The 14,061-nt window shown below is 39.7% G+C and overlaps 2 protein-coding genes across 3 annotated transcripts in view; one reads left to right on the plus strand and one right to left on the minus strand.

Moving 5' to 3' along the window:
- Positions 1–14,061, plus strand: part of LTBR (lymphotoxin beta receptor) — a 244,841-nt gene that overhangs the window by 102,539 nt on the left and 128,241 nt on the right. The gene's annotated exons all lie outside the window — the stretch shown is intronic.
- SCNN1A (sodium channel epithelial 1 subunit alpha) overlaps positions 1–14,061 on the minus strand; it is a 53,252-nt gene that overhangs the window by 31,497 nt on the left and 7,694 nt on the right. Inside the window, exons 5-8 of the mRNA XM_075842984.1 lie at positions 9,680–9,843; positions 6,475–6,573; positions 3,649–3,766; positions 593–671 (exon numbers count right to left, since the gene is read on the minus strand). Coding sequence (XP_075699099.1) covers positions 593–671; positions 3,649–3,766; positions 6,475–6,573; positions 9,680–9,843 — 460 coding nt within the window. The remainder of the gene's footprint in view (positions 1–592; positions 672–3,648; positions 3,767–6,474; positions 6,574–9,679; positions 9,844–14,061) is intronic.

Genomic DNA, 14,061 nt, shown 5'->3' on the forward strand with positions numbered 1-14,061 from the left:
CCCCCAGGTGGACGTGACCCACAGTTTGTAATGTATTGTGTTGTATTGTGCAGTTTGCGGTGGAAAGGGGAAGGGGGGCTGTAATTTAACGCCCCCCCCCTCTCCACTGCAAACATAGACAGCACAATACAACACAAGACAACACAATACATTTTAATACAGACTCTGCAGCTCATCTGTAGTCCTCCGCACCGGCTCTTCCACGCTGGCTGGAACACCCCTCACCTGATGTCATGGTCACATGGTACACTAAGTGCACCATGTGACCATAGCCAGAAAGTGTCGGCTTCACGGCACAGAAAATTTATTTAATCAGCACGCTGTATGGCAACGGGGGCCCCCCAGGCTTATGGGCCCAGTCGCAACTGCGATCGCTGCGACCCCTATAGCTACGCCACTGGGTGTAGCTATAGGGGGTGCAGAGACAGCAGTAACACCAAGGCCCTGGTGTCTGAAGGGGCACAATGGCCCGGCTGCCACATAAGACATTAGTAATATAAATGGTACATAACAGGTTGGGGACCTCCGACCCAGGAGCTTTCTGAGAACAGATACGGTACTTGTAGTGAACACGGAATATATTGCTACTTACTTGCATGGTTTGCGGCACTTAGCAAAACATCCCAGCTCATGATAACTGAATTCTTTATCCAGTTTGTAGTAGCAGTGACCTGTTGGGGCATTAAAAATAATAATAATTATATATATGTATACACTACTTTAATCAAAGTGCAAACAATGTAATGAGGGCTTCATATATCTGAAGACCAGTGCAGTACAATTGAACTGAAAGACTATTCAATCCAGTACTCTATCACCCCTGCTGGTAGTAAGTGGTATTGCAAGTATTTTTGTTTTTTTTCTAGAACTCTACAAAACCGGAGACCACCGACCAGCACCTTATTGAGTCACTCCCAGCAGCTAGACGGGCTGGGAGTGACTCAATAAGGTGCTGATCGGTTGTCTCCGGTATCTGGCGCCTCGCTGACTGCAGTACATGCCACATTTGCTGGAGGGTGCATGGGGGGAGGATCCATCAAGCGAACAAGACAATTGAGGTGCTCCTACAAATGCTCAATTGGGTTCAAGTCTGGCGAATTAAGGAGTCAGGGAAGTCCTTAGAGGTCTTGGTCGGGCTCTTCCAACCACTGTCAGACATTTCTAGCCGTGTGACATGTTGCATTGTCTTGCTGGAAGATTCCATCTGCCCCAGGGAAGACCATCAGCATGTATGGGTGGACATGATCTGCAACGATGGATTCACACCCAAATCGGTGCAGAGCCGTCCACATGGATGAGTGGCCCAGAGAACGCCATGAAAAAATCCCCAGACCATAACGCTGCCGCCACCGGCTCGTGTTCTTCCAGCAATGGTTGACGGGTGTTTGTTCTGATGTTTCTCGCCTGACATGCAAGGTCTATCCATTCGATGGGACAATAAACCTGACTCAGCGGAGAAGACAACCATTTGCCAATCGGTGGTCCAATTCCGATACTGCCGTGCAAATGTTGTGCCTTTTTTTCTGATGCACCTTTGTTAGTATAGGAGCAGTGACCGTCCGTCTGCCTCGGAGGCCCATACACAGTTGGGTTCGCTGAACTGTTGGTTTAGACACACGTCTGGTGATATTCACGGTGAGCTGCTCCACTGTAGCGCATCGTTCGGCCCTCGCGCACCTTCGTAGCCGATGTTCATACCACCACCCTTGACCCGATATCCAATAATCATCCCTTTTTGCGACTCTGATAAACCGCCCCTTTTACCCATTACAAGAACAAGTTATATGTGTTCAGACTATCACAAACCTTATATACCCACCGAGCCCCTGACACATCACTTCCTTCATGGGCTACGCGCTGCCGACGTCGAAAGTAAGAGGTGGTCATAAAATTATTATTTCAAATAAAAATCATTATTTCTAACCTTGTCAATGTCTTGACTATATTTTCTAGTCATTTTGCAACTCATTTGATAAATATAAGTGTGAGTTTTCATGGAAAACACAAAATTGTCTGGGTGACCCCAAACTTTTGAACGGTAGTGTGTGTATATATATAAAATTCTTTCATAGGTGTATATAGCCTTTAAGTTTCCAAGTTATTTTAAAGGACCAATAGTGTGTCATTTTGGTATATTTTCTTTTTGTAGGTAATAGTGTAGGGCTTTGCGTTGTTATTTACGCATAAAAAAAATATACATCATATAATAATTTTTTTTAAATGGAAGTCAATGGCCATACTTTGCCGTAGATTCGTGTGTAATTAAAGGGGTATTCTCAACTCAGATATTTATGGCATATCAACAAATGTCTCTGGGATTCTGGATCCTAAGTATCACACCCAGGCGAAGGTTGAATAAAGAGCTGAGACCCGCATCTCTCAGGCATTTATGGCATATCTTGGATCATACATCTATAACATTAAATGCATATACTTTTTTTTGGCGTAAGCGTAGGAACACTCCAGGGAAGAATGACACATGGTGTAATGCCTAGTGCTGAGCCTGAGGGGGCGGTGCATGACACTGGGATGCGATCTTTGATGGTCTATGAATTCCTGTATCATGCTCCGCCCCTTCAGGCCCTGCTCCGCCCCCTCAGGCCCTGCTCCGCCCCCTCAGGCCCTGCTCTAGGTGACACAAATTGACATTCAGATTATCAAAGTGCTCTCTGAATCTGATTGGATGTTCTGAATTTTATCTTCATATTTTTGCTGTGTGGGGAAAAAAAACCTCTCATTGCCACATGGAAATCATTAACAAGCTGCTGCTGACGGATCTTATAATGTCTTTTATTATTTTGTATCATAGTTTGCATCTTTATTTAGTACTTTGAGTGCGCAAGGGTGGTTTGAAAGGGCAATGTGTCAGAAAGACTCAATGGGTAGTGTCATCTAAGTCATATGAGCCTTAAAGAGTGGATCACTCTCTTGGGATTGGTGTCTTCATGGGTGGCACAGTGGCCCTTGGGCCCTCAAAGATACTAGGGCTCGAGTACAACTGTCACCTCGGCACCCCCTACAGCTACGTACCTGGCCAAAGGGGAAAACCATTGCAAATATTAACTCCTGCTCTGGAGGACTCACTCATTCATTTAACAGCTGATTTTCGCCAATTATGTTAGTTTTAGCTCCTGGACTCGAGGTAATCAGCCGATTATCAGCAGATCTACATATGGGGCAGCCCCATCAACATCACATTACCTTCTTCAGTCAGTCTACTAGCCCATAATATGCCAGCACTCAAACATAAAATTAGAATAATAAACTCCATCAACAAAAGATAACCTGCTTGTTGATGGTTTCCAGGTGGCTACAATAGTTTTTGTGAAAAGAAGTGAAAACCGCAAAAAAGGTCATGAAGATATTTCACACAGATGCTACATTGTACATTTATTAACTATGGAACCATGGGTAATCAGAGGTGGCGCATCACTTTAAATCTACCATTATTGCATTCATATATAAAAGTATCCAGTTATTTCAAAACTAAAAAAAAAAAGAATCTTATCACAACAGTTTGCATAATTTTTGCAGCAAATCCTAAAATATAAAAGAGAACTTAAGTTGTTTTGCAATCCCCATCACATGCTGTGGCGTTAATACCCCGGCTTTGTGTAATGTACGTGGCATTGAGCACCATCATCTTACCCCAGCCCTTTTTCTTCTTGAAATCGCAGAACTCTGCTCCATCAGGAAGAGGATAAAAGACATAGGCACAACCGCAGCGTTTCACCATGATGGCCTGAAAGCAGGAACGTACGCAGACCTAGAGCAAGGAGGGGGGGGGGGGTCAAGAGGGAAAGTGTCATTATCAATAATACAGTGTAATCCTAATAGACTAAAAAGTTACAATTCTATCTATCTATCTATCTATCTATCTATCTATCTATCTATCTATCTATCTATCTATCTATCTATCTATCTATCTATCTCATATCTATCTATCACATATCTATCTATCTATCTATCTATCTATCTATCTATCTATCTATCTATCTATCTATCTATCTATCTATCTATCTATCTATCTATCTATCTATCCTATCATCTGCTTATCTATTATTTATGTATCTAATTCTCTTGTAAGGGCATTTCCTAGTACTACTTCCTTAAAGTGTACTTGTGGCATTTTTTTTCATAAATTCACATGACGTGTGAACACCTTGTCATCTTATTATGGGAAAGAATCATCTTTCTCACCTTCCAGCAGCCTGTAGAACCCCTTTTCTTGCCTTTAGGCTTTCAGTAAATAGTCAGAAACCCCCTCAGATCTCAACAAATCCGTCTAATATAAAACAGTAAATAGAAGAGAGGGAGGAGGGGGATGCAGCTGCAGCTTCTCTCTCCTTATTTCAATAGAATAGCATAAGGCAAGCAGGAGGGGGAGGACATCTGGTGCAGAGGAGGACCAATTTGTTTAAAAAATGTCAGCAGCCGGTAAATAATACATTGGCGGTCGCTCATTAAAGCTGCGGTGCCGGTATTGTATTTTCATAGGGGGAGGTAGCAGTCTTCCCCCATTGCTGATTGAAGACTATCAGGTGCAGAGGACTATTATGTCAATTGACTATTAATAGTCAATTTTTATGTCTCATATATAACAGCATGTAGATGTGAAACTGAACACGTATAGAATGGTCACTCTGAATGCAGAAGTTTGTGAATGTGGTGGAAATGCTGAAAAGTGAAGTTAAAGCCAAAAAGAGGAACAATGTGGCCCCTGCATATGGGAAAATGCCCTTTTGCAGCCTTTGCATGGTAACATGTGCACTTTAAATACAGTATATAGTAGGTCCTCTAGGGGATACAGAACATTCTGTGTGTCACTTTATGAGGCACGAGCTACAGCGATGTCACATTTTTGTAAAAGGGTTGTCTTGTTTATAAAAACCCATTTTCATACACTCTATTAAGGAAATTGTGAGTTACTAGAGGGGGGTGGGGGGTCCTCTGTGTAGGGTTCTCATCTGGTGGCCAGAGAGGAGAGCGGTTTACATAGAGCGTCTCACTCTATAGAGGACCTATCCCGTCCTGCATAAACAGACAACCCATGGATATGAATGGGCACTGTGTAATGCTTCATTTCTCCTGTGGTGGCGCTGCAGGGAAACTGAACACTTACTGACAGGTTTCCCCAGAGATTACAGCTGATCGCTGGAGATCCCAGCGGGTGGACACTTTGTGATATACTCATGGTCAAGGAACCCTTCTAACAAGTAGGGATTGTCTAAATCAGAGAACCCCTTTAATAGCTGCTCCATATGTGATGGCATAAATTAAGCTTCATCATTCTATAATAAAAAGTTCTGCAACTTTTTAATAGACATTGTATTTCCATTCCTCACTATTGTCAAGATTTCTGCTTGCTGTCAATAAATGTGAATACTCTGCTTACATCCAGATGCTGAAAACCTTATACTTCTCACATCTGAGGGTTTGTTATTGTATTCAGTCGAGGCAATCCAATGAACTCCAGGCTGATATTTTTTGCCTGCACTGATACATTGTAGCAAACTATCAGGACAGGAGAGCTTTGAGGAGGAATTTTAATGGAGCGGCGCACGAACATGTGCGCTGCCGCTCCATTCAAAGTCTATGGGGCTGAAGGAAACAGCCGAGTGAACTCTCAGCTGTGAGAAGTATTAGGTCCGTACAGGTTCTGAATGTAAACAATGTTTCCCTATTCGCTGCCAGCAAGCAGAAATCTTTAAAATGGTGAGGACACCATAAACATTTATGGCATATTGATAGGATATACCATATATTTCTGATTGATGAGAATATGGATGGCCGCCGCGACTCGGGACTTAACCCTTACAGACCCATTTAACTTTAGTACTATGGATCAGTAAGGCGTCAATCATGGGATCCTCATCTAATTAGAACAATTGTGCAATGTCCTAATTTTTAGTGCCGGATTGCCAAAGGTGAAAAAGTGATTTTCCTGTTCTATGTAAAAATTAAAGGCTCTGCAACTTTCTAGTATAATTTGTGTCTCAATTCTTTACTATTTTCAAGATATTACATTGCTGTCAGTGAATGAGAACGCTGTTGTTTACATTTAGAGGCAGAAAACCTGTACATAGCTAGTCCTGAAGTGGATACAGTTGTATCAGTCCAGGCAATGCTCTGTGAGCAGAACACATCAGCAGCGGCTGCACAAATCTCTCAGGTAGTTTGCTACAATGTATCAGTCTGCAGTCCAGGTTGATTAGCTCACAGAGCATTGTCTAGACTGGATACAATTGTATCCACTTCTCAGCTGAGAGCAGGACTGTGCATGTTCAGGTTTACTGCCTCTGAATGTAAACAAGAGTGTTCGCATTCACTGACAGCAAACAAAAATCTTGAAAATGGTGAAGAATTGAGACAAAGTGTATTAGAAAGTTGTAGAACTTCTCATTTATTCAATGATTACTTCTATAAAACCAGAAAAGCCCTTTCAATTGTAATTTTATTTCCGGATGATAATACCTGCTGTGTATATGCACTGTCGAATAAATTCTTCACATCCACATCGCTGCCATCTTCAGAGCAGTCACTGTAGTCCCCACCGAGACGCATCACTGTTTCCTGTCATCGAGGTGATACATTTATAATTATATTCCAGAAGTTCTACATTTACAATATGGGAATTCTACAATAATATTTTATGATATACAATATATGATGTTATTATATTACATGTTAGGGCCTGTTCACATCGGCGTTGCCCTTCCGTTGAGGGGTTCCCTCTGAGGTTTCTGTCGGGGGAACCCCTTAACGGAAAGGCAAACGGAAACCTTAGCTTCCATTTGCATCACCATTGATCTCAATGGTGACGCAAACTTTGCTAATGGTCTCCATTTTTCACCGTTGTGAACGGGTTCCGTTGTTTTGACTGAATCCGTAGCGCAGTCGACTACGCTATTGATTCCGTCTAAACAACGGAACCCATTCACAACCGCCGCGGAACTATTACTGCCGGCGGCAGGAAGATTCCTCCGTCCCACTGACATCAATGGGATGTTCGGGTGGAATCCGCCTGAGGATCGAGCAAGACGCTGCTTTTTCCCGCTAGCTGAAATAATCAGCTTGCGGGAAAAGAAGCGTCCGACTCCCATAAAAATGAATGGGAGGCAAAATTTTCCGGCGGGATCCACCCGCAAAATTCCTCTATGTGAACATACTTTTACATTAACTATAGTCCTTACCCTAAAAAAAAACGTAACTGTAGTCCCCATCCTGACTTTTACCCAACAGTAACCAGAACTATTACCTCAAAGGGAATGAATCACCAGAAAATTATATTATTTAAAGGGAGCAAGATGTAGTGGTGATGAATCGGATTTCTGGCATCATGCCAGGAATTCAACACATGACCGCTGAGCCCTCTGATTGGCTGCAGTGGTCACATGCTGCCCGCATATAACAATCAGTGGGAGGGCAGCTCCCTTTAATAACCGGGCCATTTTTCATTTTAGTTTTTCCCTTTTCGCCTTCCAAGAGTCATAACTTTTTAATTTTTTCATTGACATAGCGTTATGATGGCTTTTTTTTTTCAATCTTTTGCGGGATACGTAAAAAAATTATTTTGTAAGGTGGAATGGAAAAAGACCAGTAATTTCCCCATTTTTCCGTTATTTTTATATTTTACTACTTTTCCAAAATAGGAACATTTTGTTAAAAAAAAACATAATTGTTTTGTGTCGCCATATCCTGGGAGCTATAACTTTTTCAATTTTTCCGTAAATGGAGCAGGGCGAGGTTTTTTTTTACTTCTTTCTTACATTTTTTTGTGGGAGATGAGGGGCCCAAAGAATAGCAATACTGGCTTTTTAATTGTATAATTTTTACGGTATTCACCGTGCGGGTTAAATAATGTTATATTACAATAGTTTTACCGTTGCAATGATACCAATTATGTTTTTGCTTTTTACATTACTTTTGGAAAAATTGGAAAAGGTGTTTTTTTTTTTTACTTTTGATATTTTTTTTGTATATAAATAAATCCATTTATTTAACTGTTTTTAGCCCCCCTAGCAGACTTGAACCAGTGATCATTGGATCGCTTGCACAAAATACTGCAATACTTTTTTACACGTTCCATTTAAAGGGGTTATCCGAGCATGGGGCGGTTTTTCATACTGATGACCTATCCACAGAATCGGTCTTTAGTATATGATCGGTGGGGGTCCGACACCAGGACCCCGCACCGATCAGCTGTTCCAGCTGCCTCCAGGCACCAGAAGTTATGCAGTGGTCGGTCGAGGAAGCAGATGGCTCCGACCATTGTATAGCGGCCGTGCTGCAACAACACAGCTCTCCTCCGATTCAAGTGAAAATGAGCAGAGTTGCAGTACTGCCGCATGGCCGCTATACAATATAGTACTGCAACTCTGCTCATTTTCACCTGGAAGCAGCTGGATCAGCTGATCGTTGCGGGGTCCTGGTGACGGACCCCCACCGATCATATACTAAAGACCGATTCTGTGGATAGGTCATCAGTATGAAAAACCGCCCCATGCCCAGGCAACCCATATTAAGCCCTGCCTCTGGCAGGGCTTAATAGGAGCACAAATCTGGCAGACTTGGGGGCCTTCATTAGGACCACAGGCTGCCATGACAACCAGCAACACCCCGCAATTGCATTGGGCTGTTGGAGGGGGCCGCTCCCCTCTCTCAACAGCTTAGATGCCGCTGTCTCTATTGATCACGTCTTCTTTGGGGTTAAACTGCTGGGATCGGAGTAATCTACGTCATTTTCTGGCGATACATTTAAATTTTAAGAACCCGGGTCACCCCTCTAAGAACAGCTTTACACATTAATAGGTGGCAAAATTATGGCGCACACCATATTTGCACAATAATTCATGACTTTTTGCCTTTTATGCCGCTCTCGCCTCTTTTTAAAAAAATGGGCAGGGCTTAGTGGCAGGGGGCGTGACCACTCGCAAGCAACAAATTTACTATAATTTACACCAGAAATTGGTGTAAATTATATCGGTAATGTACAACAGCTCGTAGCTGACATAGATTTCCGTTTGTGGTGCTTGGACAGTGCAAGGTGCACGCCTCTCAATAAATTTGTCGCATCTTACTCCAGCCAGCTTCGGTCTAAGGGCTTATTCAGATGAACGGGATATACGTCCGTGCAACGCGCGTGATTTTCACGGACCTATATTAGTCTATGGGGCCATGCAGACAGTTGCATGATTTTTACGCAGCGTGAGTCCGCTGTGTAAAAGTCACAACATGTTCGTTCTTTGTGTGTTGTTCGCGCATCACACACCCATTGAAGTCAATGGGTGCGTGAAAATCACGCGCACCACACGAAAGCACTTCCGTGCGAACAGCGTGATTCGCACAACAGCAGTGAAAAGGATCAATGAAAACAGAAAAGCACCACGTGCTTTTCTGTTTACAAACATCCAGAGTGTCATAATGATGGCGGCTGCGCGAAAATCACGCAGCCGCGCATCATATGCTGAGACCACACGAAGCTGTTAAGTGCCTTTTGGCAGGCAAAACGCACACGCTCGGGTGAATTCGGCCTCAGGCTGTGAGCTTGGAGTCTGGTATATTCATGAGGAGCAGGCAAAGAGCATTACTAAAACCAGGTTCCTGTTATTTCCAATTTGTTTTTGTTTTTTTCTACATTATATTTTATTTTATTTTTATTTTTTTGCATTGTACCTACTCGTTTCATGCCAATAGAAGATTCCACACCAGGTTGGATGTTAAACCCACCATCATCCATGAAGGCCGGTTCCTTGTGACCGTGGACTAAGACACGTGCTCCAGCCACAGTTGACAGCAATGGAATATAATCATGCTGCTCTGTGCGCAAGATAAGAGTTAACCCTGAAAAACAAAGAGGGGAAAATTCAGAGCTGAATCAGACAATTTACATTCCCAAATACACCTCAAATATACCATGTTATGTACATTGCATGCTTCTATTTATTTTTTAAATCTCCCGGGCTGTATTATAATAGTTATATTCTTGTATATAGGGGGCAGTATTATAGTAGTTATATTCTTGTATATAGGAAGCAGTATTATAGTAGTTATATTCTTGTATATAGGGGCAGTATTATAGTAGTTATATTCTTGTATATAGGAGCAGTATTATATTAGTTATATTCCTGTATATAGGGGACAGTATTATAGTAGTTATATTCTTGTATATAGGGGGGCAGTATTATAGTAGTTATATTCTTGTATATAGGGGCTGTATTATAGTAGTTATATTCTTGTATATAGGGGGCTGTATTATAATAGTTATATTCTTGTATATAGGGGGCAGTATTATAGTAGTTATATTCTTGTATATAGGAGCAGTATTATAGTAGTTATATTCTTGTATATAGGAGCAGTATTATAGTAGTTATATTCTTGTATATAGGGGCAGTATTATAGTAGTTATAATCTTGTATATAGGAGCAGTATTATAGTAGTTATATTCTTGTATATAGGGGGGCAGTATTATAGTAGTTATATTCTTGTATATAGGGGGCAGTATTATAGTAGTTATATTCTTGTATATAGGGGGCAGTATTATAGTAGTTATATTCTTGTATACACGGGGCAGTATTATAGTAGTTATATTCTTGTATATAGGGGGCAGTATTATAGTAGTTATATTCTTGTATATAGGAGGCAGTATTATAGTAGGTATATTCTTGTATATAGGCGGCAGTATTATAGTAGTTATATTCTTGTATATAGGAGCAGTATTATAGTAGTTATATTCTTGTATATAGGAGGCAGTATTATAGTAGTTATATTCTTGTATAATGGGGCAGTATTATAGTAGTTATATTCTTGTATATAGGGGGCAGTATTATAGTAGTTATATTCTTGTATATAGGGGTAGTATTATAGTAGTTATATTCTTGTATATAGGGGGCAGTATTATAGTAGTTATATTCTTGTATATAGGGGGCAGTATTATAGTAGTTATATTCTTGTATATAGGGGCAGTATTATAGTAGTTATATTCTTGTATATAGGAGACAGTATTATATTAGTTATATTCTTGTATATAGGGGCAGCATTATAGTAGTTATATTCTTGTATATAGGGGGTAGTATTATAGTAGTTATATTCTTGTATATAGGGGCAGTATTATAGTAGTTATATTCTTGTATACAGGAGCAGTATTATATTAGTTATATTCTTGTATATAGGAGCAGTATTATAGTAGTTATATTCTTGTATATAGGAGGCAGTATTATAGTAGTTATATTCTTGTATATAGGAGCAGTATTATAGTAGTTATATTCTTGTATATAGGAGGCAGTATTATAGTAGTTATATTCTTGTATATAGGGGGCAGTATTATAGTAGTTATATTCTTGTATATAGGGGGCAGTATTATAGTAGTTATATTCTTGTATATAGGAGCAGTATTATAGTAGTTATATTCTTGTATATAGGAGCAGTATTATAGTAGTTATATTCTTGTATATAGGAGCAGTATTATAGTAGTTATATTCTTGTATATAGGAGCAGTATTAGGGTATGTTCACACGGCTTATTTACGGACGTAATTCTGGCATTTTACGCCTCGATTTACGTCCGAAAATGCGCCTCGATAGCATTGACAAACATCTGCCCATTCATTAGAATGGGTCTTACAATGTTCTGTGCACACGGGCATTTTTTTTACGCCCCGCTGTCAAAAGGCGGGGCGTAAAAAAAGACGCCCGCGTCAAAGAAGTGCCTGTCACTTCTTCAGACGTAAATGGAGCCGTTTTCCATGGACTCCATGGAAAACCAGCTCCATTTAACGTCCGTAATGGACGCAGCAAACAGCGCCTCAACATGCCATTACGGCTGAAATTACGGAGCTGTTTTCTCCTGAAAACAGCCCCGTAATTTCAGCCGTTACGGATGCTGCCGTGTGAACATACCCTTATAATAGTTATATTCTTGTATATAGGGGCAGTATTATAGTAGTTATATTCTTGTATATAGAAGCAGTATGAGGGTATGTTCACACGGCCTATTTACGGACGTAATTCGGGCGTTTTTGCCCCGAATTACGTCTGAAAATAGCGCCTCAATAGCGCTGACAAACATCTGCCCATTGAAAGCAATGGGCAGACGTTTGTTCACACGAGGCGTATATTTACGCGCCGCTGTGAAATGACGGCGCGTAAATAGACGCCCGCGTAGAAGAAGTGACCTGTCACTTCTTTGGCCGTAATTGGAGCCGCTATTCATTGACTCCAATGAATAGCAGCGCTAATTACGGCCGTAATTGACGCGGCGTTCAAGCGCCTGCACATGCCGGTACGGCTGAAATTACGGGGATGTTTACAGGCTGAAACATCCCCGTAATTTCAGCCGTTACGGACCCCCGCCGTGTGAACATACCCTTATAGTAGTTATATTCTTGTATATAGGAGGCAGTATTATAGTAGTTATATTCTTGTATATAGAAGCAGTATTATAGTAGTTATATTCTTGTATATAGGGGCAGTATTATAGTAGTTATATTCTTGTACATAGGGGGCAGTATTATAGTAGTTATATTCTTGTATATAGGAGGCAGTATTATAGTAGTTATATTCCTGTATATTGGAGCAGTATTATAGTAGTTATATTCTTGTATATAGGAGGCAGTATTATAGTAGTTATATTCTTGTATATAGGAGCAGTATTATAGTAGTTATATTCTTGTATATAGGGGGCAGTATTATAGTAGTTATATTCTTGTATATAGGAAGCAGTATTATAGTAGTTATATTCTTGTATATAGGGGCAGTATTATAGTAGTTATATTCTTGTATATAGGAGCAGTATTATATTAGTTATATTCCTGTATATAGGGGACAGTATTATAGTAGTTATATTCTTGTATATAGGGGGGCAGTATTATAGTAGTTATATTCTTGTATATAGGGGCTGTATTATAGTAGTTATATTCTTGTATATCGGGGGCTGTATTATAATAGTTATATTCTTGTATATAGGGGGCAATATTATAGTAGTTATATTCTTGTATATAGGAGCAGTATTATAGTAGTTATATTCTTGTATATAGGAGCAGTATTATAGTAGTTATATTCTTGTATATAGGGGCAGTATTATAGTAGTTATAATCTTGTATATAGGAGCAGTATTATAGTAGTTATATTCTTGTATATAGGGGGGCAGTATTATAGTAGTTATATTCTTGTATATAGGGGGCAGTATTATAGTAGTTATATTCTTGTATATAGGGGGCAGTATTATAGTAGTTATATTCTTGTATATAGGAGCAGTATTATAGTAGTTATATTCTTGTATATAGGGGGCAGTATTATAGTAGTTATATTCTTGTATACAGGGGGCAGTATTATAGTAGTTATATTCTTGTATATAGGGGGCAGTATTATAGTAGTTATATTCTTGTATATAGGAGGCAGTATTATAGTAGGTATATTCTTGTATATAGGCGGCAGTATTATAGTAGTTATATTCTTGTATATAGGGGGCAGTATTATAGTAGTTATATTCTTGTATATAGGAGCAGTATGATAGTAGTTATATTCTTGTATATAGGGGCAGTATTATAGTAGTTATAATCTTGTATATAGGAGGCAGTATTATAGTAGTTATATTCTTGTATATAGGAGCAGTATTATAGTAGTTATATTCTTGTATATAGGAGGCAGTATTATAGTAGTTATATTCTTGTATAATGGGGCAGTATTATAGTAGTTATATTCTTGTATATAGGGGGCAGTATTATAGTAGTTATATTCTTGTATATAGGGGGCAGTATTATAGTAGTTATATTCTTGTATATAGGGGGCAGTATTATAGTAGTTATATTCTTGTATATAGGGGCAGTATTATAGTAGTTATATTCTTGTATATAGGAGACAGTATTATATTAGTTATATTCTTGTATATAGGGGCAGCATTATAGTAGTTATATTCTTGTATATAGGGGGTAGTATTATAGTAGTTATATTCTTGTATATAGGGGCAGTATTATAGTAGTTATATTCTTGTATATAGGAGGCAGTATTATAGTAGTTATATTCTTGTATACAGGAGCAGTATTATATTAGTTATATTCTTGTA

Source organism: Rhinoderma darwinii, chromosome 11 (assembly GCF_050947455.1).
Source record: "Rhinoderma darwinii isolate aRhiDar2 chromosome 11, aRhiDar2.hap1, whole genome shotgun sequence".
Classification (NCBI taxonomy): domain Eukaryota; kingdom Metazoa; phylum Chordata; class Amphibia; order Anura; family Rhinodermatidae; genus Rhinoderma; species Rhinoderma darwinii.